Source organism: Lupinus angustifolius, chromosome LG03 (genome assembly GCF_001865875.1).
Source record: "Lupinus angustifolius cultivar Tanjil chromosome LG03, LupAngTanjil_v1.0, whole genome shotgun sequence".
NCBI classification, from domain to species: domain Eukaryota; kingdom Viridiplantae; phylum Streptophyta; class Magnoliopsida; order Fabales; family Fabaceae; genus Lupinus; species Lupinus angustifolius.
The window spans coordinates 23,283,561-23,306,981 of NC_032011.1; the positions used below are offsets into that span (position 1 = coordinate 23,283,561).

General features: G+C 32.2%; 5 protein-coding genes across 9 annotated transcripts; 3 read left to right on the plus strand and 2 right to left on the minus strand.

Annotated features, from left to right (window-relative positions):
• On the plus strand, positions 398 to 3,588 carry LOC109343757 (ER membrane protein complex subunit 7 homolog). Of its 2 annotated transcripts, none has more exons than XM_019582213.1 (7): positions 398 to 556; positions 651 to 694; positions 1,717 to 1,828; positions 2,008 to 2,071; positions 2,173 to 2,289; positions 2,403 to 2,511; positions 3,154 to 3,588. In XM_019582213.1, exons 1-7 carry the CDS (start codon positions 468 to 470, stop codon positions 3,246 to 3,248), a joined length of 630 nt encoding a protein of 209 aa, XP_019437758.1. In that variant the 5' UTR covers positions 398 to 467; the 3' UTR covers positions 3,249 to 3,588. The 2 variants fall into 2 exon arrangements, with proteins under 2 accessions (XP_019437758.1, XP_019437759.1); XM_019582214.1 differs by having other exon boundaries at positions 399 to 556; positions 1,720 to 1,828.
• Positions 4,397 to 8,672, plus strand: LOC109343758 (cysteine--tRNA ligase, chloroplastic/mitochondrial). 2 transcript variants are annotated; one of them, XM_019582215.1, is made up of 9 exons: positions 4,397 to 4,827; positions 4,952 to 5,015; positions 5,840 to 6,001; positions 6,209 to 6,379; positions 6,487 to 6,768; positions 6,926 to 7,051; positions 7,199 to 7,402; positions 8,062 to 8,163; positions 8,291 to 8,672. In XM_019582215.1, the coding sequence occupies exons 1-9, from the start codon at positions 4,457 to 4,459 to the stop codon at positions 8,525 to 8,527; spliced, it is 1,719 nt and encodes a 572-aa protein (XP_019437760.1). In that variant the 5' UTR covers positions 4,397 to 4,456; the 3' UTR covers positions 8,528 to 8,672. The 2 variants fall into 2 exon arrangements, with proteins under 2 accessions (XP_019437760.1, XP_019437761.1); XM_019582216.1 differs by having other exon boundaries at positions 4,717 to 4,827; positions 4,948 to 5,015.
• On the plus strand, positions 10,603 to 12,122 carry LOC109342620 (topless-related protein 1-like). Its single transcript, XM_019580562.1, has 5 exons — positions 10,603 to 10,628; positions 11,016 to 11,121; positions 11,244 to 11,423; positions 11,536 to 11,649; positions 11,765 to 12,122. Exons 2-5 carry the CDS (start codon positions 11,039 to 11,041, stop codon positions 11,991 to 11,993), a joined length of 606 nt encoding a protein of 201 aa, XP_019436107.1. The 5' UTR covers positions 10,603 to 10,628; positions 11,016 to 11,038; the 3' UTR covers positions 11,994 to 12,122.
• Positions 15,277 to 18,424, minus strand: LOC109343760 (protein MEMO1). Of its 3 annotated transcripts, none has more exons than XM_019582218.1 (9): positions 18,406 to 18,424; positions 18,281 to 18,366; positions 18,068 to 18,152; positions 17,903 to 17,971; positions 17,133 to 17,245; positions 16,705 to 16,816; positions 16,488 to 16,631; positions 15,973 to 16,147; positions 15,277 to 15,633 (listed from the first exon to the last, which is right to left on the minus strand). In XM_019582218.1, exons 2-9 carry the CDS (start codon positions 18,330 to 18,332, stop codon positions 15,496 to 15,498), a joined length of 888 nt encoding a protein of 295 aa, XP_019437763.1. In that variant the 5' UTR covers positions 18,333 to 18,366; positions 18,406 to 18,424; the 3' UTR covers positions 15,277 to 15,495. The 3 variants fall into 3 exon arrangements, 2 of the variants coding, with proteins under 2 accessions (XP_019437763.1, XP_019437762.1); XR_002107253.1 differs by having other exon boundaries at positions 15,291 to 15,371; positions 15,403 to 15,633; positions 18,281 to 18,413; XM_019582217.1 differs by having other exon boundaries at positions 18,281 to 18,413.
• LOC109343761 lies at positions 22,233 to 23,212 on the minus strand. Its single transcript, XM_019582219.1, has 2 exons — positions 23,167 to 23,212; positions 22,233 to 23,135 (listed from the first exon to the last, which is right to left on the minus strand). Exon 2 carries the CDS (start codon positions 23,125 to 23,127, stop codon positions 22,498 to 22,500), a length of 630 nt encoding a protein of 209 aa, XP_019437764.1. The 5' UTR covers positions 23,128 to 23,135; positions 23,167 to 23,212; the 3' UTR covers positions 22,233 to 22,497.

Sequence of the window (23,421 nt, forward strand, 5' to 3'; positions counted from 1 at the left end):
ATAAGGTTTCTATAAAAATTTCTCCATGTTCAATGTTTCATCTACATCAATAATGTCTAAAGTGTTCAACCTTACTAAATGCTAAACATATCATATTCACTGCCAAGTTAAATTTTGTTGTAAAAAAACTGCATTCTTTATTTATATTACCAAACACAAAAATAACCTTCACCATATAACTAAAGAATTAATTATTTTCGGATACGTGATCCCTAACAAATATCGTTCATAGAAATTGAAACATTCACATATTAGTCATATTGAAATCTAAGAAGATCTTAAACCACATGATAAACTACTTGTTAGTAAATATCATTCTTTTGATATTACACAATTAAGATTTATTTTTATTATTACTGTTTTTAATTCTACCACGTGTTTCGCGCAACAGCGGATCACACCGAAACAATCTTTCGATCATTGAAATCAAAACAGAAAGATTGGTTTGGTTTAGTAGATCAGCTTCTATGGCTTCCACCATGCGATTTTTCAAATCTCTGTTCCTTTTCCTTTTCTCAATTTCACCCTTCTCCTTCGCTCATTCTGCTTCCCCTGGGTATCATTTTTCTATTCCCAAACCCTAATTATTATTCCCTCACTTTTATTCAATTTGATTTTAATTTCTTATAACGGTTGTTATTTTTTTGCAGATCTTCCGAAGGTTATACCATCTATGGTCGAGTGAAGATCCCGAGTATGCGCTTTTATTTTCTATCATATTTTTAATTTTTTATATTAATTCAGATTCCAATTATAGGTTCCTACCAAAAAAAGATTCCAATTATAGGTTGATTTTAATTTGATTTTATGTTCAACTTCAATTGTAAATGAACTATGTGGAGATTGTTATATGCCTAAGTTAACAGTTTATTACACCTATACTGCTATAGGTTGTGTCTTGTGTGTCATTGAGATTGATTTGGAATTGTTGATGGTACTGGTAATCATAATTACGTAATCAATAAGTTCAAGATGTTCATATGGTTTCTGATTTAAGCATGATTCGATGGTTACCTAGTTTAAAGCTTTTGCTGACTTATGTTTTTTATTTTTAATTTGGAGAGATTTAAAATGTAACATCTTTTGTTGGCTGTGCTTTAATGCACCATTTTATGCATGACTTGCTCATTATTTTGTTTTGTATGTTCATAACATTGACAAAATAAGCTTTCTTCTATTATCACCAAACTCTTTTTTTTTTCCTACACAGTATGCTCTTTTCCTTTTTTATTTTGATACAATGATAGAATACGGTCCGTTTAATTTGAAAAAACTTCTTGTCATTTTTAGCAGGTGATATTTATGTGGCAAGACTTTAAAAAGCCTCACATTTCAATTAATAGCATAGTTTAAACCTTGGTTGCTACTTTCCTTTCATCAAATCACCACTTACTTTGGTGGACTGTGTAACAGTTTTAATAGGATGACTGTTCAGAACTTGAAAGTATCTTTCGTCATTGAGAAAGTATATGTGATGGCATTAGGAAGGATTTAGGGGAGTTGATGGTTTGGTGAAATTAAATTAGCATCAGTTTGATAGTTGTAGAAATCTATTGTAGGATGATTCAAAGTTCATTTTAGTTACTGAGAGGTTGAAATGCCAAAACTTAATGATTATTATCCTTAGTGCATACTCCTTGTTGCACACCTTTCTCTAACTGCACATTGGTGTGCGATAGATATTTGTTGTATGATGGTATTGGTAAATATTTTTGGCAGGTTCTGGAGCAAATGAATTTATTCTTCCTGGAAAAGTTTCAAATGTCAAAGTCACACTCAACGGTGGTCAAAGAGTTACTTTTCTGAGGCCTGATGGATATTTCTCATTGCATCCTTTGATTCACTACATTTTGGCTTCTATTTAATTTGCTTTATAACTTATTTTAGTAAATTAAACTATTTAATATTATTTTCTCTCCTTTTCTTGTTCTTGATTTTGAGGAGTCAGTTAATGCTGGTAAGTCGTTGTAAAGTGACAATATAGTTCCTTAATGTGTATGCTTTCAGTCACAATGTGCCTGCAGGGACTCATCTAATTGAAGTGGCTGCATTAGGCTATTTCTTTTCTCCGGTGAATACTCAATCTTGAAATTACATTTCATTTTCCCCTAATTATTTACTGATTTTCCTTTGCATGCTTATTTATTAAATTATTGTGCTCATTGAAAATAGGTACGGGTTGATGTTAGTGCCAGAAACCCTGGCAAAATTCAAGCAGCACTCACAGAAACTAGGAGGGGGCTCAGCGAGTTTGTTTTAGAGCCATTGAAGGGTGAACAGTATTACGAGGTTGGCTTAGAGCCGGAGACCTAAAATTTCCTGTTCAATGTCCCCTTTTTCCTTCCTCGCTCCTATTTTTCATCCGAATGTCTACCTGATGTTATTATCTGGTTTTATGACAGATTAGGGAACCATTCTCTATTATGTCCATTGTGAAAAGTCCAATGGGTCTTATGATGGGATTCATGCTGATTGTTGTCTTCCTCATGCCCAAGTTAATGGAGAACATGGGTATGTGTTCCAAAATTCATCTTTAAACTTCTAACACTACCTTTGTAGTCTATCTCTTTTGCATATGTGGTTGTACTAGCCTCTCTTGTATTCATTTATCTGATCCTCTGGTAATTTCTCTCTACTCTCTGGTTGATTTATTTTAACATGGGAAAAGCCTTAGATCAGGAGGCTTTGGTCCGTAATAAGACACTGTTGTAGTGCTAAGATGGGAGGGGGATTGTTCTCTTGTATTTCATTTATCCAATAGTTTTTTATGTTTGCTTATCATCTCATAATTTCTCTATACTCTGGTTGATTTATTTTTATATGGGAAAAGCCTTAGGTCAGGACAGGCTTTGCTCTCTTAATAAGACATTGTTTAAATACTAAATTGTGAAGCTTGTGTCACTGCCTAAAAGTTTTGCTAAAGCCTCTCTGATTTCAATTTTGCGGCTGAAGTTTCTTGATGATCCTTTCTACGTCCAGTCTACTTGTTTGCTTTCTTGTTGCTGCACATTCTCATGTCATGTAAAGGACACCCGTCATCTTTTAAAAAAAAATTCTCAATGCTTAGTTGTTTCTTGTTGTATAGACCTATAAAGCAGCATTTTATGATACACTCTGCATAAGCTAATGGCCCATTTATTGTGGTGGCAACAGATCCAGAAGAAATGAAACGTGCACAAGAAGAAATGAGAAATCAAGGAGTTCCATCTTTGGCAAGCCTGCTACCTGGTGCTGCAAGAAGCAACTAGGTATTATTAATGCGAAATCAGTGAACAAGTTAGCTGCCCTTAGTAGGAGCTGAAGAAATGTGCCATAAACAATATCTGAAGAATTTTGTTATGGATTGGTGCTGATAAGAATCTTGGTTATTTATGTTGTGGAATAGTTCAATTGGAAATTTCTGATAGAAATGTTAGCATGATGATCAGTGTTGAATGTTGACAAGACAACCACACATGAATATTTTTGTTTGCTTGTAGAAACTTTCTATAATTACATCTATAGGTTCTTTTGCTTGAAAAGAGAATTGACATGTTGAAGATCCCATTGGAGCTCGCTTGATATATGAAGAAGTGCTGTGATTAACAAGAGCCCTAATTAAGAGATCCACCCAAACTTATAAAACATTGATTGGAAAATACAACATTTTATTCTCCCAAGGATTTAAATGCATGACTATCCACTACAAGTTACTTTTTTTCCTTTGTGAAATCCTTAATTAGTGCTTAACGTTGCCCTTAATTAATAAATAAGTTTTTTCAAATTTATGCAGATTAATATACGTTAGGAATAGAAAGAAAACATTTGCTGGAATTCTCAAGTTTGAACCTGATTTTTTTCCCTACACTGACTACACATGTAGCTACAAAAAACACATCAACTTCCAAGAATGGTAATGCATCACTTATTGGATAAAAATTTTACTTTAACATATCCCCTTCAACATTAGAAGACTTATAATAAATACTGAATTTATAATGTTCTTCTAAAAATAACATTTTTGCAACATTTGGTGTAAAGAGAAAAGTGGAAAAAAGTTGAAGAGAAAAACCAATTTTCTCCTTCTATTTAAGAGAGGGTTTGAGAAGAGAAGGAAAAAATGTAATGTTAGTATTTTTACTTATAAACTGTCATTCATCTTCTTATACCTAATTTAAAATTTCATATTTGAATAAACTCAAAAAACAAATTTAGGAGAGAATGAGTGTAGGAGGAAAAAAAAACTTCATTTTCTTTTATATACAATCAAAACACAAAAACTCCCTATATTTATCATCTATTTCTCTCTTTCCACTCTCCTTCTCATATAAGTTATTACAAGGGAAAAACATTGTATGATTAAATGATATTATAATAAATTGGGGATTCGGGTCGGGTCACCCAAGTAAAGCTATAATTGTTGATAACTTTTTTTGTAGTGTGAGGAGAGAAAGCAATCAAAGCAGAAGAGTAACAAATGGGTTCTCTCTCACTTCTCAAACCTTCATTCTTCTTCTCGCATCGACCATTTCTCAAACCCTCTCCCATCTTCTTCAGAACAACCAAACCCCGTTCATTCAACACCACTTCTCTCGGCACATCTCACCCGTTAAAAACTGCCCAAAACAACATTTCCAAATCCAACGGTGAAACTCATAGCGACAGTTTCACTTCAGGGTTGAAGAATCTTTCGTCAGTGTGGTTTTACAATACCATGAGTAAAAAGAAGGAATCTTTCAAACCCAAACTTGATTCCAAAGTGGGAATGTATGTTTGTGGTGTCACTGCTTATGATCTTAGTCACATTGGACATGCTCGTGTTTATGTCAATTTTGACCTTCTTTTCAGGTTTCTCTATTATACCCATTTTTTTTGTTTTGATTTCATAGGAAAAAGTAATAATAGGATTTCCCTGATTTTGGTTTTGGTGCTAATGGGTTTCAAATTTCTGTGCTGTTTGGCAATTAGGCAGATATTTTAAGCATTTGGGATATGAAGTGTGTTATGTTCGCAATTTTACTGATGTAGACGACAAGGTTAGACAATTCTTGTGCCCTCGTACTACATTTTATTAACCATCACGGTTGTTTATAATCATTCATAAGTTATAAGGGTGCCTTTGTTTAAACTTATTTTACAAAGATAAGTGATTATTTTGATTAAAAAATCATTTTTTTATTTTGGAATGTTGGAGTTTTGCTAAAAAGCAGAAGCTGCAAAAAAAATAGAGGTCAGTTAAGCTATATTTTTCAGCTTCTCAAAAAATCACTTTGTATAATAAGTTTTTAAGCCCAAATGAATGGGTCCTTGATTGGCAATATTGAGGCCTGTTCAGTTTTTGTGCCCCTGCTACTTTTCAACAATCTCATTTTTTCCTGCTTACTTGCTACAATTTAAAGGGCCTACTTGTTCAATTTTTTTTAATAACAAAAAGTGATTTTTAGTCTGAAATTCAGCTTTTATGAGAAGCTATCTTTTTCAGCTTCTAAAAAAAGCTCATGCAAAAAAAATCAAGGAAAAACCTTTTACACTTGTAGCAATAGCAAAAAGGAGAGAATGTAAAAAAAATGTAGGCAAATGCAAAGAGCTTCTGATTTACCTAAAACCTATACAACCAAAATATCACTTTAGAATATTTCTGAATTACCCTTTTAACCTTAAAAACCTGCCCTAAAGTGCATTGTTTTAGTAGATTGCCTATAGTCTATGATAATTTATAAACTGGTATCATTGAGGCCTTTTACTTAGTGGTACAATTTTCACCTTGTTGCTATGTTCTAACGTAATCCTTTTGTTAAAAATGCAACTGCTTTTTAATTGGTATGACAGGATCTCAGTATGCACTTTTCAAATTCTGTAGATAATTGCTAGAGCAAAGGAGGTAGGAGAAGATCCAATCAGTTTGAGCCGACGCTATTGTGAGGAGTTCTGTCAAGACATGGTTACTCTGAATTGTCTGCCTCCTTCCGTGGAACCTAAAGTCTCAGACCACATGCCTCAGATTATTGATATGATTGACAAGGTACCATTGTTTTCTCTTTCTCCGGGGCATTAAAATGAAACGTTAGAATATTAACAAATTCTAGAGTGTTTTTTCATCTTCCGTTTTAAAATGGCTTACCTGGATATGCTATCAGTATATGAAATGCTTCTCATCGTAGTTTACTGACAACCTGTTTAAAAATATCATGTTCATTCATTGTTGATCAGTTAACATGCTTGTTTACAGATTCTTAGTAATGGATATGCCTACGTTGTTGATGGGGATGTATACTTTAATGTAGAAAACTTTCCAGAATATGGGAAATTATCTGGTCGTGATCTAGAAGATAATCGAGCTGGTGAGAGGGTTGCTGTTGATTCAAGGAAGAAACATCCTGCTGATTTTGCTCTTTGGAAGGTATAATGTATTGGTGACATATAATGATAATAAAACCGTGTTAAATTTATATATTGCGAATTGGTGAATAACTGAATATAAATCAAATAAAATCATGTATTCTGCAGTCTGCAAAGCCAGGAGAGCCTTTTTGGGAGAGTCCTTGGGGTCCTGGAAGACCTGGGTGGCATATTGAATGCAGTGCTATGAGTGCAGCTTATCTTGGTTACTCTTTCGACATCCATGGTGGAGGGATTGATCTTGTGTTTCCTCACCATGAAAATGAAATTGCTCAGAGTTGCGCTGCGTGTAAAAAAAGTGATATAAGCCTATGGATGCACAATGGATTTGTCACTATTGACAATGAGAAGATGTCTAAATCTCTGGGAAACTTTTTTACAATACGGCAGGTGATGTATTCCTGATGATTTAAACTTACCCTGTTTCAATCTATTGTCGTCATTTATTCGACAAGCGGTCTAAATTCTTTACTTGGAACCCATGATGTCTATTTATTTTCTGTTACCATTCAAAGGATTAATTCCTTATGCCATTAATCATTACCAGGTTGTAGACCTTTACCACCCACTAGCTTTGAGATACTTTTTGATGGGGGCCCATTATCGATCTCCAATTAACTATTCTGACATACAGCTTGAAAGTGCTTCAGACCGTGTTTTCTATATATACGAGGTACCAGTTTCTTAAGATGAAATTACCTTATTGCTCTTTGGTGTGTTTATTATGTAGTTTTCACATTTAAATCTTTATGCATCTCTTGGATGCTCTTAATTGTGCTCGCTTTCTATGTTGCATGTTGAAAATTTCATGTGTTCGCAGACATTACATGAATGTGAAAGCTTTCTGATTGAGCAAGACCAGGCAGTTAGGAAGGATTCCATCCCACCGGATACACTGAGCATTATTGATAACTTCCAGAATGTTTTCCTGACCTCAATGTCTGATGATCTTCACACGCCCGTTGTATTGGCTGGACTGTCTGAACCTTTAAAATCAATTAATGATTTGCTGCATACTCGTACGGTATGGTATTTTCTCATGTGTCTGAAGATATTATCTATTTCCAATTTATGATTGATATTGAAGGACTTCAAAATTTGTAAATGAATACTTTCCATGAACTCGTCATAATTTTGGTTTGCAGTAGAGGTTGATATTAGTTCAATGTTAATATATTGAACTTTAGGTTTTTCGTTATATTTCAATCCCATCTTGGTTCAAGCAGATCTTGTATTGTTACGTGTTTTATAATCCCGGTTGGACCAGACTACTACCGGGGAGTTCCATTGTTATCAATGCATGAGATAAGTGTAGAGAGTCACAAGTGAAACACCACGTCTTAAACCAACACCTTTAAGACATTAGTTTCATGGGCACTTATAAATTCTTTCACTTGTCCCCTCATATCCAATGTGGGACTTCACACTTGAACAAACCTAACAATATCAATGATCCAATCATAGCAAAAACCTGAACTGAAGGGTTTTTGTGTATATTGTGGACTCCTATACAAATTTGGAGGTAACCTTTTATATGTGGACTCCAATTCTATTGTTTCAGACTGCCAGTGCTAGATAAACAACTTTGTAACTTTATCTTGTGGATGATAATGCTTGTTACCAAAAAAATAGAAGACATCTCAAAAACTATTCGTAACATTTTCGAGTCCATAATCCTTTCAGGGGAAAAAACAAAAATTTCGGGTAGAATCACTTGCAGCCTTGGAGAAAAGCATCAGGAATGTCCTGACTATTTTAGGACTTATGCCTTCAAGATATTCCGAGGTACGAAAACATTTGAAGCCATTGTTTAGGGCTACTTCCTTTTGCATTTTAGATATCATACCCTTTAGTTTTACCCATTTTGATCTTTGTTGTAATGTGTAATCACTCACTGTGTGGGAGGGTACAGGTTTTGCAGCAGCTTAAGGAAAAGGCTTTAAAGCGTGCAAAGTTGACAGAAGATGAAGTATTAAGGAAAATTGAAGAAAGAGCTTATGCTAGAATACAAAAAGAGTATGCTAAATCAGATGCAATAAGAAAGGATTTGGCTGTTGTTGGTATTACTCTTATGGATAGTCCCAATGGCACTACTTGGAGGCCTGCCATTCCTCTTCCCCTTCAAGAGCACCATGGTGATGCTCTTTGAAGCAAAAAACATGTAATGACAGGTTATAAAGGGAAACATATCTTCTATCCCGGAAAGTGTGTCAGTTCATGTATCATTTGCTGTGATTGGTCAGAAAAATACTTAATTATTAAATTTTTAACTTAAATATATTATTTTCAACCAATTATAGCGAGCAGGAGATGGAGTGACAAACTTTTTGGGACAACATATGTATGGGTTTTGGTTTGAGGCAATATTTAATGCCTTAAAGAAACTCAAATTACAATCTATGTTTGGATAGAAATGACATGAGCTTGGGACAGTTTGCTTGGTTACCATTAACAATTTTATGAATATTTTTATTGGAATATTCATAATTGCAACGAATGAGTTGGTTTTAGCTTCAAATTTTGTCCTCTTTTCAATTTTAAGAATGTTATTGCAAAATGGTTAAAGCGTGCTTCTCTGGATATGATTTGGTTTGATATATGTTATTTGATAACCATAATATTTATGTTGAAATATTTTAATGTTAGTTTATATTTTCTTTGTCACCTGATTTATATATATCCTCTATCTTGAACCAAATAATTTCTCGTTCATTTTCTAAAATCACAAAAACCCTAGGATCTTAATGCTCCATGACTTCAAGAACCGAAATGCGTGAAGAATGCAACATGACATTTGAACTTGCAATTTAAAATTGTTTGTTATTTTAAAAACCAAAAAAAAATTGTTAAATTGAAGTCAACAAATCATAATCAAAGCATTAATTTAAATCTAAGGCAACACATGACATTGATTAAAGTCACACCAACATCACAAATTTTATAAATCCGTTTTACATATATAAATGAAAATTACATGTCATTAGTCTTATAATTGATAAGAAAGATAACAACTTAGTCAAATCATTTTCTTGCATGTGAAGAGTGTTTATAAACTAATTTATTTGGAGAGTTTACGATTTTTACTATACTAAAACAAACGTTCATTCATATAATAAAAGATAAACGATTTTAAAGTCCAACCTACTCGAATATCATTTTTAACTTTTTATATAAAATATAAATTACAAGGTCATTTGTATTAAATTTGAGTAAAGACAGATACATAATTAGTATATATTACATATTATTGATGAGTATTAATGAATTACATATTAAAAAAATTAGGCTATTGTGGAATTTTACATAATTTATATGATGAGAGTTTCAACTCGATATTTCTGGGGATAAATGTGTGGGGCTAATTCCATGCCCGAAGAAATGTCGTGTTATTTTTATTTTAAATGATTTATAAAAATAAACTCCTGATTTTGTTGATAAAGTTTATTTTTGGGGATAAAGACTTTATTTCTCACTAAATTTATTTTTCTTTTGGCCTGGCCTATACTATAGGTATATTCTCCTATCAGGTAACATTTGCAGCATGATAAAACTCTCCCAATGTTTTTTTCTCACTCGAGACCTTTAAGGTATTATTTTATGAGAAATTAATAATTTTTGTAATATGATTTAATGAAAAATATCATTATCATACAAATAAGCGTTAGATTGAGTTGTAAGATATTAAATGATTTATTAATATTTTACTTCTATTCGATGCTTCTTTTGTGTTGTAAGATACTCAAGTTGATTTGTACACAAAATTCACCTTCATTTGAAATAAAAAACATATAGAACAAGTTCTTGTTTTGAAAAGCAGGAAATGAGGGTAGATCATTTAAAATGTAACTCTCACCTTCTTTCTTTTTTTTATAAAAAACTAATTCATGAAAGGTGTGTGGTTGTTGTTTCCAATAAGTATTATTCTCAATAATCGAACCTTTGATTTTTTTTGTCGTTCTTGGAATTTAGCAAGTTTTTATACCACTAAACCAATATCTTATTAGTTTTCTTTAATCGTTGTAACTGTCTTTTTTTCCAGAAACAGCTAAAACAAGTTAAAGTTGCATGGCATAATTTGCGCATCAGCATTTCCTTTGACACATCAACTGTTGTTTTCTTTTCTTAGCTGGAAAAACTGTCACTTAATTAGTAGCCACAGTTTCACACTGTCATCTCATTATAAATTAAGAGTTCCTCTTCTTCTATTTCCATTCACACTTGCTACTTCAATTCCTACCCTAAGTTAAATTGTACGTGAGCATTTCACTCTTCATTTCTTGTAGCTTTATTTGTTACATCATAAATGGACTTTTAGTCTAGCTAGTTTTACCACAAGCAGATATATAGCAGCATTCCTATAACATGCTTTTCTCTTTTTTATTTATTTATATTGCTTTATTCTACTGTTTTTGAGGGTCGGTTAGTTTGCGAGTTAAGTCATAGAGAAGGAATAAGAGAAAGAGAAGACTTCAGAGTTATCTTACAAATACATTTAATGACTTTCAAGTCTTTTCATTCCCTTCATTTCGCTCCAAAATCAACCACGAAACAGACCCTTACTTGCATGCCCTATATATGATTGTTTTACAATTAACTCTCATTTAATTTTAATAGATTGAAATAGGTTTTTGAATTAGAAGCCAAGAGATTAAGACCATCAATGGATTCATCAAGCAATGACCTTGGACTCCTCCTTATCTCACACTATCTGCAGGAGAGAGGGTTCCATGAGACTGCTCGCACGTGAGTTTTTCTCTCATTCTTTCTTTCAATTCTTATTTTGATGTTTGTGTGTAATTCTGTTTAGATTACTCATGTTCAAGAACAAGAAGAATAACTCATGTGAGTCTTTTTTTTTTCCACAGTCTCGAGAGAGAAAGTCGAGTTATTTTCAACTTGGATTATTTTGCGAGTCAGATTCGAGAAGGACTGTTTGACACTGCCGAAGAGTATCTGAGCGCGTTCACGAAAGCTAGCGACAATTGGATGTCAGCAAGGGTCATCTATTTAGTGAAGCAGCTAAAACTTATTGAAGCTCTTTATGAGTAATCAATTTAATTCATAACACATTAACACATTTATTAACTAATTTTCTTTCTTTTAGCATGCTATTTAATTTCTAGGGTTATAATTATAATAATATGTTTGCATTCACAGTGGTTGCAGGACCTATGCACAAAGCATAGTGGAAAGGGAATTCACTCAATTTGAAACTATTAACCCACGAATCACTGATGAAGCTATAAAGCTTGTGGAAATGAGAAACCCCAGGTGCTTACTTTACATGACTTTGACACATTAATATCAATTTTATCTTGAGTAAAGTTTACTTATTTTACTTTGCACTGTGTATATGTATAATATATAATGTACATAATGTGTGTAGGAGCCACCCAATGCTGCAAAATTTTCATAGACAAAGCATGAGGATGCGTGTGGCAGAAGAAGTAAAAGGCATTATAAGAACAAATCCAATTTTTAGAGGGAAACTGGAATACCCAACATTTCAGGTCACCCTTCAAAGATTGATTAACATGGCTGACATTACTAATGGGCCAAATGGAAGGGTTATCAGCCTCTTCAATAACCGCTACAACAGTATTGGAAGAAATTAAACGATGGTGGCAGTGGCAACTAGAATAGAATGGTGTTCTTTCCATCTAGCTAGTTTTCTGTTTATGTTTGTGTTTTTTTTATTTATGGGATTCTAGATTTTGTGCAATGATATGGTTTCTTTCTGTGTGTTGTTTTCATGTTTGATTTTCTATTTTCTAACCAACAATTCAGTTAGGTATATGAACAAAATTATTAAAACAAGTCTAATTTCTTAAATGGTGTATAAAATAAAGTTAGTATGGTTATTTAATTATTACATAATAAGTCTATTATTTTGTAATGAACCTGAATTATGATAAAACATTATGGCGTCGTTCAATCCATGGAGCCAACTCCCTCGACATAGTGCGGAAAAGACTCGGTTGTTGTTCTAAAAGTGCTATTATTCTATGGGCAGAAATTTGAAATAATGATTGTAAGACTTGTTTAGTTATGATTTGTCAGCAAGGATGCTAATAATAGCAGATAGTGTCAATAGTCTCACCTTGAGTTCAAAAGCCATATACTATATCTTCCATTTTAAGTGGACATATGGTACAAAGTAGAAGCTGATGAGCATGGTGCTTGTTACTCTTTGTTGTTTTCTTCATATGTGGATGGAACCATCTTTGAGAAATTTGACTTGGGAATAATTTTGAAATGGTGTGGTTTTGATGTAATTACAAATATTTGATATCATCATATTAAATCTAAGATTTTGGTTACTTGAGTTCAACATGTATCATGAAAGTCTTGCTCATTAGATAAGTATCAGACTGAAGATAATGTTTTGTGAAACTTAGTTATTTTTATTAAACTGGAATGAAATACATTTTATGAAGAGAGCTCTTGTAGGGTTTTAATTTCTGGCCTATTCTAATATAACCAACCTACGATTGGAAACTATGAGAATTACATGCTGACATGTTTCTTTTGTTAAAGAAATTGGTAATACACTCACCTTAAACCTTTAACATTATCAAAAGGAGATTATTGTGATAAGAGATAGAATATAACAATAATATCATTATTCAACATTAGGAAACTAAAACAGGAAATAAAAAGAAAGAGATAGTGGCACATTTAAGGATAAAACATTAGGACTTAGAAGATTTAGCATAAATAAGCACTAGTACAAATAGAGAAATAGAAAGTCAAAGACAAACAGAAGAAATAACAGTATGGAAGACCAGCAAACCAGAATGAGTGAGAGAATATGAATCAAATAAAAAAACAAAGAGAAGTGTGTAGAGTATCAACACTTTGTTCAAATTACGTGGTCACCAAGTAACTTACATTGTGGCCATATAAGCCATGCCAATTAACTTTGAATTCACTTAACTAAAAGTGTTAAGTTATTATGTATTGAAGGTTATGAATAAAGAGGATTTTATATTTTTTTTTCCTTTTTTCAGCCTTATTTAAATAGATAATGGATCAAGTTAATATCTCAGACATATTTCATACAATGTTATCCTTTTAATTCAATGAAGGGAAAAATTCAGAGATTTATTTTTTCCATTTTTAGTCTTTGATTTTAACTATTATTTACTCCTTATGGTAAAATTTGAATGGACAAAAGAATAATTGTACTGGTATAATTTTCAAATGTTCTAATTTTACAATTATTTTTTTATATTTATTTATTATTATATATCTCCCAGATTTCATATAGTATTATCTACTTAATAATATGCTTTATAATTTCAACTTACATCATATTATCTCTTAAAATTACATTTATTGTCACCACTCATAAAAAATTATAACTTTTATTTATTAAATTTTAGAGTATATAATTTTTAGAGTAAATTACACTGACACCCCCTGAGTTTTAGTGAAATTACACAAACCACACCTCATTTTTTTACATCTACACAAATCTTCCCTAATTTTTATACTTTCGTTACAACCATTCCTGCATAAGAAATAAATATAATCTTTTAAACAAGAAATGTGATAAATGTAATTAAGTTAAACAAAACATGATATATTGTGTAGACAAATCCAAATAATATATGAGTCAATATTGTCTCCACAATATATCATGTTTTGTTTAACTTAATTACATTTATCACATTTCTTGTTTAAAAGATTATATTTATTTCTTATGCAGGAATGGTCAGTGCAATGAAAGTATAAAAATTAGGGGAGGTTTGTGTATGTCTAAAAAAGTGAGGGATGGTTTATGTAATTTCACTAAAACTCAGGGGGTGTCAGTGTAATTTACTCTAATTTTTTATTTATAATATTATTATTATTTAATATACTAAAATGGAAAAATGAAATGTGGGCTGACATGCCTGTATAAATGCTAATGTTTATAATATATAAACTAACGTGTGCTTTTGTAAACTATCTCATGCAGAATTGGTTCTGAGTTATCCCATTTACTCTTTTTTTCTTTATGCTTGTTATCCATTCAACATTAAAGCCTGTAGAGGAGGCAGAGAAGATAGCTTTGGGAAATTTGATAAGATTATTTTATGGTGATAAATTATATATAATATGTCTGATGCTATTTTAAATATCATGGTATCACTTACTTGAAGATGATAGGTAAGCTTAGTAGTTGAGTTATAATGTCGACAAAAATTTCGATAATAATAAAATTGTAAGCACTTATTATGTGTATATAATAACTTAGCATTGGGTAGCATGAATGAAGTGTTCTATTATTAGTTATTGAATGTAAATCATATTTTTAAAATGTGAGTTGTTTTATTAAAACTTTGATTGCATGTTTATTTGAATATGTTAGCTTTTGGTTTGGCCATTGAGGTATCTATGTTAAAATAAAACATTAATAACGTTGAGATAGAAGAGATAACTATAATGAAATCAATGCATTGCAACAAACCAAACAAACATATCTACAGTATTAAAAACATCAACATCAGAGATATATGATGTCAGGAAACAGACACCAACCATTGACTATTATCATACTTATTCAGCCAACCAAAATTCACACCTTTTGGGCTTGTAAGTAATTATGAAATAACGCTAAGATTCAGCATTCATCTAAATGTGCAAATGAAAGTTACTAAAACTTCTGCTGAGATTTGGAGAAAAAATTAAGAACCCAAATAATATAAGATCTATGCTAATCTAATGATCAGGTCATTCTGAAAGAACCTAAATTAACTTTTTTATACATGGTAGAATCCCAACAGAATTTTCGATAATGACATAATCGGTCCTAACATGATTACTTATGAAGAATAACCAATCTTCATCAATTCTAAGATGCCATAAATATTATGAGATGTTTCTAGATATTCTAACAACTGTGGGGCTCGCTTGAAAAGTAAAAATGCAGTAACCAAATTTAAAATTAGTGCAAATTGCATGTCATTATGAAAGCATTTTGACAAAACGAAAGCATGTCACTTCAGCTAAGACAACGGCGAATTGGTGATTAATAAACAAGGAACCTGATATGAACTTTGCAGCTTACATTTAAATAGTTAATTTAAAGAAAAGTAGCAGAATGCTCCATTGAAGGAAGAAGGTAAAGCTTCATGTAGAAGTTGTATCATCAATCTTCGCTGCCGCAGATGCATAACTAACACTACTGTCTCTTGTACTTTTGCATTGACTTGACTGCTCATAGCGAAGAAATTTTATCTTAATCTTTGTCGAGCAGTTCCTCAGCATCTGATTTTGAGAGTAAATATGAGATTAGCTACGAAAATAAAATTGGTAGCTAAGCTGCCTGCAACATCAAATGGATCACAGGGACCATATACGAATATATTTTCTTCTGAAGTTAAGTACTATTCAAAATGGTCGAATCTCAGATAAAAATACTCTTTTATCTATTTAACCAAGTAGATGGAATCTTTAGTGATACAAGTCATGCTATTTTTTAACAACTATATTACTATTTTGATTGATAGAATGCCACTTGTCTTACTTCAGGCTGGTCATTTTATCGAGGCTCAAATTTAGGAGCTTCCACATCTAGGATATATGACAATTTTATACGGCACTTACATGGAGAAAAACACTAATTGGGTGGCGTCCACAGATTGTATTGTCATACTCCAACAGATATTGTTTGAATGCATCTGGATCTCCTATTTCTATGATATCCATGCCCATCTTGTCTAGGGCCTCAATTGATTTGTATATAGGCCCATGTTTCTTGTCATAATGCGTATAATTAAATCTGACATGAAACAACAGTCAGTATGCAGGAGGTTATAGGACTAAAAGAATATGATAAATCAAAACCAGCTTCAAGCTAGTCAGAAACATGAGATGTTCATCACAATGCATAAGGCATCGACAAAAAATAGTATGTAATGGAAAGAAATGATCAAAAACATTGAAGCATATCTCAACAAAAAGTTAGTAAATTACAATTGAAGTATATATCTACGAAAAGTTGAAAACATCCATAAGGGCACATGAACGAACAGTAGGAATACATTAACAGACTTCAAATTTGTATTTGAATATGTTAGCAAACATCAAACAAGTAATATAGCTGTAAAAGCATTACGTACCGAGATCCCCAGTGACAAAAGTCTGATGACACAGAGAAAAAATTAGTTGGATCATCCACATAACTGGAAAGTATCTGCCCATACATGGCTTCATTCTCAGCATTAAGAGCACCAACTAAAATGGGTACAATTTTTACTGGTTTCCTGCAGCAATATGTCAATTTCATGCTCTGTTTCAAAGTTTCAGGACAGAAATTTCTACATTAAAAGAATTTACCCCTCAAATACTTTAGCAAGATATGGCAAGTGCATTTCCATGCTATGTTCAGCCTCATCAACATGAATATTCATTTGTTCAAATTTCCCCGTAGCTTTAAGCAGCTCATTTACTGATAAAATAACAGAGAAGTAAATTAGGAATTACAGAATGGAAAGAGAAGCTGGTACTAAAACAAAACTTTAATCACCTCTCTCTGAAAACTAGTTCAAAAATGAGCCACTTATCTCCACAACTCAACATTTTTTTAATTTACATATAGAGCTCATTATTTATATTTCACACATCATACATTACCCTTTCTCATCAATACTCTACAAAGAGAAGTCTTCATTCATAATCAATTCTCGTGATGCCATCCTTGAGAGACATGTTGGCAAGAATTACCAACTAACTACATAAATACAATTATTTATGTACATTGGTACCTTCTAAATCAATAGGTAGGTCCCCTATAGGTGTCTTATAGACTGTAGCAGTTGAAAGAGCACATTTTGGAGTGTAATGGTGGTGAGAAGGACCAAGAAGGAACACCCTTGTGCTGAAGCCATGAAATATAAAACGAAAATGAAAATTATCAATAAAAAAGAGTCAATCATCACGTAGTTCTTCTAAAGATATTTGCTTCACTGGTTAGGTCCTTGAAAGAATTTTGTCACCAAATAAGCCTATGAAAGATGTCCCGGAAAGTAGAGCTGGAAAAATGAACCACCTCAAGCCCACCCGATAAATGGGCAAGCTTAACTAGAATAAATGGTAAAGCCTGAGCCGCCCAATAAATGAAAAATAGCCACAAAAAGCCTGTCAATAGTGTTATAAAAATGACCTCTTACTAGGCTTAAGCAAGCATTTTCCAGCCTGAATAACCCTGGATCTTCTAGCCTGAATCCAACTAAGTAGCCCAGATTGCCACCTCTACCCAACAATGACCAATTAAATCACTAAAATGACTCATCTAGCGACATAATAAAACTTCTAGGGTCCGTTTGCGAGTTGAATTCTAAAGAGAAAGACAAAGCTTCATAATCATCTCGCAAATGCATTTCATGACTTCCAAACATTTCCTTTCATTCCATCATGCTCCACAAACCAACTTGCAAACAGACTCTTATAACTTGTTTAGTTACAAAAAAATTCAAGGACCTAACACCAAAGTGATGGTAACTCTAGTAAATAGAAACAAGAAACGAAGACAAACATGTTAGATGGGTCTATATTTCCAAAGGCATATGCAGCAGCTCGACCAGAATAGGAATAACCTGCATGTCTAATATTCCAATGTAAATTCATTACAAATTCTCTCAAAATAATAAAAAAAAAACTAAAATATTCGAATCAATCAAATGTGGTAAATTGAACTTACGGTGCTATTACTCCTCGTACATCAGAAGACTTTGTGAGATCACATGAACTCAACCATCCATCAAGTTCTTCTGATAGTTGCTTAGCTAAAAGTTTTGAAATTGAAATTAAAAATTATATATAACATTGATGGGTGAAGTAAAAACATTGAAATTGGGGAAATCAGTGAAGAGAAATATGAGAATGATAAGAAATTGAATGGAAATTTACTTACGATTGTTGGTGTACCAAGAACCAGCATGAGATGCTTTTCTTGCCTTCTCCATGATTTGTGAGAGATGATGAATTTTGAGAACTGATAATGATTTTTTTGCTTTCGTGTTTGTTTAAGTATCCGATGATGTTTTATTCTGAAAAGTAAAGACAAATAGCCTCAATATTCTAGAGAAATAAAGTTTAGGGTTTTTTTGTACATGAAAAAATTGTTTGGTTTTTCTGTTGAGTGTAATATTGACACATTTTTAAGCAATTATGTATAATTAGTATATTATTTATCCTTCCTTTGATTATTTTTTGTTTTTTAAAAAATCAAACATAATTCAAAATACATGATAATGATTAAGTGATAGTATAAAAAATACATGTATTGTCAATATATATGTATATTTTTATCTTTTCTGTTTTCATTTGAAATAGAAAATGTAGCTGAAAATGTGTTAGGTAAATGTTTTTCAAAACATTTGTTAAAAAGTGTTTTAAATGGAGAGAAATGTCTAAATCAAATTTGGAAAGGAGACACAACACTGAATATTGAAAACGTAGTGGCATATATGTAATAAAATTGATATATATATATATATATATATATATATATATCATCTTTTACAAAAATTCATTAGTAACTCATTTATAATAATAGATGCTATCTCATTATACATCAAAACATTATTTTGCTTTTGGTAGTGGGGGTTAAATTAAAAACTCATATTTTAAAATATGAGTCTTTCTCTTTTTATAAATTTCAAAAAATGTCTTTCCCTACTTCACACCATATATTCACTTTTCACCATCTTAATTAATAAATATATAACCATTATTATTATTATTCTCATTATTCACTCTTTCACATCTCAATTCACGTTACTCAAATATTTCTATTTTCATTGTGAGAGTCTCCTTTTAGTTACTTTTCACTTTCGACTAATTAGTGTTGAAATTAAAAAAATACTTTCGACACTTGTGTTGAAATCAAATTTATTTTGGAGAGCCTTAATATATCAAAATGTCACGATGATTAAATAAGTATTAACATTTTGTTATATTTATAGTGATAAAAAATTAAAAAGATTGTTTATCTTTAGAACATAAAATTTTATTTTTATGCTAACCTAAAATTAAATTTATATCTCCTGTAATAATTGTGTCATATCCCAATTTTTAATATTCTTCTTCTCTTTTTGTATATTTTTCAGAGTAAATTAATGTACAAGATAAATATCAATATTCTGATTATTAAATTTTGTTTACGAGTTAATTTTTATAGTGAAAAAGAATAGAAATTGAATGTTATCATCTCGAAAATATAGGAAATTCTTTAGAAGAAATACGGGGTCATGTTTCCTGCAACAACATGCTATGGGGTATGTTCTCGCTTAGGCAGACATGTCATCCTTAACGTATAGATAAATTTAACAGAACCTTCTTGTTGTAGGGATCCAAACTAAGGACTACACTGCTCTTGGTATTTGATACTTTAATGGGCCAGAATGGGTTATTCACCATGGGAGATGGTGAATACTTTAATGGGCTATTTCAGCAACCATTAAAGTTTACTCCTTTTATCTGGTCATTAGAATAGTAGATAAAGTGGTACATGAGAGTTATGGGATCACCTATCTGTAATTGTGTCTCATTCTTTATCTTAAGTCAATTATATAGTAACACGTGAATAAAATAAAAAATTAAAAGCAAAAGATAATAAAATGAAACATTCTGATTAGTTTGGAACGGAAGAAGTGATCTTCCTCCGTTATTTTGAGGCCCACTTGTATGGTAGAAAGTAAGCATATGATACATCTAGACATAAAGATTAAGATGCTACACATAACTAGCCACATGCATGGAGTGATATATATAACTCTTAGCTGTTGTGTATGTGTGTGTCTGGGTCTAGTACTCTAGTTTTGTTGCGCGTGTCCATTTATCAGTGCAAGTGGCAATGAACGTGCTATCCAATTCAACATGATTTGTGGGTTCGGGACTCGTGAACAAGGCAATCCATTTTTTATACAACCAAAAATATTTTCTCATTCTTTAAAGAATGAATTAAACAACTTTAGTTTATGTATTTTTTTTTTTAGTAATTATTGCTCTCAGAAATTATGCTATTAACTTTTGATCATCTTATTCATCCAGTAAAGTTGTACGTCACTTACCATGACTACTTAATAAACAGAATCAATTTAATAATTTAGTGCTATTCCTATTTGTTTATTAGATTTTGGGAACCTATTCAGTCCAGCCAAAACAAAAATGGCCATATTACATACTTGGCAGGCAAATACATTAACTTAATAATGATGTATTTTAAACAAAATAAAAACGAATACATTGACACCATAATAATATTCATAATATTTGTACATCATCCATAATTTATATTATTACTATATCATTCAGATTTTATATTTAATTAACATCAACTCTTAAATATAAGTAATAAAATAAATATTAGGTGATTTACTTTACATCACAGTTGAAAACCCACAGCATCCGGAGGTTAACTAGTAAACAATTGTAGAATATAACATTAAATCGGTCCAAACTGGAAGTTAATGATAAAAACCGATCAAACTATATTATGATCGTATCAGTTAATATCAATTTGTACATGACAAAATTAATATTTTTTGAAATGTCAGAAGTGTGATGAAGAAATTAATTGTTTGATGAACTGATTCTCATAATAGTATGATATATGAACTACACTAATAATACAATCATACTGACTAAAATCTGACATAGAGGATCAAATTATGAAGTAGTACCTTTGTTCATACTTCCAAAATATATTTTAGTAGCAAATAACACATTTTGTTTTCATATTTTTTGGTAGCAAATAACACGTTCCGTTTTTGTATTTTTTACTACCCACTGACAGTTTCCCAAGTAATTCAAGACTCTATTTACACGATCAAATCAACATCGTTAATACATTTTGTTTTACTTATGGTATATTTTGGTATTGTGATTCAATTAAACCATTTTAATAATAGATCCAATATATCAAATTTTTATCTTGTTTAATTGTGTTCTTTAAATATATTTCCACAAAAAAGAATTACTTCACTTTTCTTAAAACTAAATAGTTAAACTATTGAATATCATAACTGTTTTCTTTTTGTTGTGAAACCTTTTAAATATATTATGAGTCATGAGTGGTACGCCCAACCGAAGAGTTGAAAAGTTTCCATTATCTTCCTACAATTCCTTGCTGACTTTTTGTTTAATCCAAGTTTTCCAAGTTTGAAATTTTCTTCTATGACAGAGGCAATTTAGTTTTAGAATTTTATTATTTCCAACTTTATTCTTTGCGCATTCCTTCCTTTTTGTCCATGTATGAGGGTCAAAAGGGTCCTTCCAAACCCATTATCCATAAAAATGGTATATCCTCTAACTAAATCCTCTTACCTATATAAAAATAACATATATGGTGATTAAATGTCAACTTCTTTAATATAACTGGTCCTCCACATAACAAAGTCCAGCTGCACACACAACCAACCTGCAATTAAAATCAACGTATTGGTACAACCACCATCAATTAAACGAATTAAATAGGAAAAAAACTAGTAAAAGAACATATAAATAAAACAAAGTGTATAAATAAATAAAAGAATAAAATACCTGGCATCCAACCCTACGCAACTGAACGTAACGGAGAGTTCACGGCGTCAGAGTTAACGGAACGGTTCCAAACGACGAAACCAACCAAACGGAAAACGGGAGCCAATGAAGGAAAGCATAACGGAATGGAAACAACGCTGCAAAGTGCAAAGGGAAATGGAATGGATTAACGCAATTCATCTTGTTCTCAATTCCAAGCACATGCATCCTTTGTTACATCCCAATTTTAATCTGACAAATTATAATTGATTTAATTAGGGTTATTATCCCCAAATCAAGCCTTTAGGTTTCGATTTTATCATGCTAATCCAATTTTTGTGAAGAAAGACAAAAAAACTGTCCAAAACTCCGCTTCCATAGCAAAAGTTTATGTACAAAACAATTCTGTGGATCGAAACTCTTATATATCTATTCCGTAAATCTACCATTGTTCCGATGTAAATTTCTTCCATCGACGACGAAACCATAATTTGCCGGAGAATCTCACTATTTAACTGCTCCACCGGATTCCGACTCCGGCACTAAATCTCCACCACCACAACAACGCCCAAACGAAGAACGAAACCTGTAAAAGAAACATTAAATTCAAACTTCCTCAGCTATAGACATTACAGAGAGACGACTCGGTCTGGATTCAAACGCCGATCTTCTCCTCTGTTGATGCGAAGAAGGACGAATCAAAGCGGTAAGCGCTCTTTTCACCCATTCACCTTCAACTCCACCGATCCTCACAAGCGAGTTCTTCATCGCAGATCTACGCATGTTCAAACTCAAACGGTTGGAAGGATACGGATCCGCTTGACCGTTATTGTTATTCTTGTGCAAGCTGCAACGAAACGAACCGGGATGCGTGGTTGGAGAACACATACACGTTGTTTTCTTCTGGACCGGACGGTTATTTTTTGTTATGATCTGGTTCGATATGGACCGGTTCGGTGAAATAGACCGGGAATCAATAGAAAACCGAAAACTGGAATTAATAGATGAGGAATTGTAGAAATTGAGACGAGTGGGTGAAGCGGAACGGTGATTGGTGTGATGTGAATGGTTAAAAAAAGTGGAGGAAGGTGAAGAGAATGTGGAAGAAGCAAAAGCTGAAGAGGACGAAGAGAAATGAGATTTTGATGTGGTGTATGAGCAAAATCTGCTATGTGAGGGTGAAAGTGAACGAAGAACTGGTCCACTTTGTTTTGTTTTTGAACAAGTAGTTGCCATTTTTTTTCAACAGAGAAGAATAGAGATTTTTTTTCTTACTTTTCCTGAAAGGCCCCTTTGGGGAGTTGGTTCGGCAAACCTTGCGAGTCTCGGAGGGTGGTTAAATAGATGGAAGAGGGGAAGGGTTGAATGGTGATTATGTTGAAGGTTAGGGGTATTGTTGACCTAGGGAGAATTAGGGTTAGTTAGATTAACTAACTATGGTTGAGTTAGGGTTGGTTTGTGACTTTGTGTGCTGCGTAGAAAATAAGCGTGGTTGGGATTCTAGAAACGATGAAAAGAATGAATTTGGGA

Coding starts and splice junctions, on each gene's coding strand:
- LOC109343757 (XM_019582213.1), top strand. CDS start 468: ATGGCTTCCACCATGCGATTTTTCAAATCTCTGTTCCTTTTCCTTTTC. Junction 695..1,716: donor TGGTCGAGTGAAGATCCCGA/GTATGCGCTTTT, acceptor AAATATTTTTGG/CAGGTTCTGGAGCAAATGAA. Junction 1,829..2,007: donor CCTGATGGATATTTCTCATT/GCATCCTTTGAT, acceptor GTATGCTTTCAG/TCACAATGTGCCTGCAGGGA.
- LOC109343758 (XM_019582215.1), top strand. CDS start 4,457: ATGGGTTCTCTCTCACTTCTCAAACCTTCATTCTTCTTCTCGCATCGA. Junction 6,380..6,486: donor CTGATTTTGCTCTTTGGAAG/GTATAATGTATT, acceptor TGTATTCTGCAG/TCTGCAAAGCCAGGAGAGCC. Junction 8,164..8,290: donor TGCCTTCAAGATATTCCGAG/GTACGAAAACAT, acceptor GGGAGGGTACAG/GTTTTGCAGCAGCTTAAGGA.
- LOC109342620 (XM_019580562.1), top strand. CDS start 11,039: ATGGATTCATCAAGCAATGACCTTGGACTCCTCCTTATCTCACACTAT. Junction 11,122..11,243: donor TTCCATGAGACTGCTCGCAC/GTGAGTTTTTCT, acceptor TTTTTTCCACAG/TCTCGAGAGAGAAAGTCGAG. Junction 11,424..11,535: donor CTTATTGAAGCTCTTTATGA/GTAATCAATTTA, acceptor TTGCATTCACAG/TGGTTGCAGGACCTATGCAC.
- LOC109343760 (XM_019582218.1), bottom strand. CDS start 18,332: ATGGAGAAGGCAAGAAAAGCATCTCATGCTGGTTCTTGGTACACCAAC. Junction 16,817..17,132: donor CCTACCTATTGATTTAGAAG/GTACCAATGTAC, acceptor TTATTTTATCAG/TAAATGAGCTGCTTAAAGCT. Junction 16,632..16,704: donor CTTGCTAAAGTATTTGAGGG/GTAAATTCTTTT, acceptor ATATTGCTGCAG/GAAACCAGTAAAAATTGTAC.
- LOC109343761 (XM_019582219.1), bottom strand. CDS start 23,127: ATGGCAACTACTTGTTCAAAAACAAAACAAAGTGGACCAGTTCTTCGT.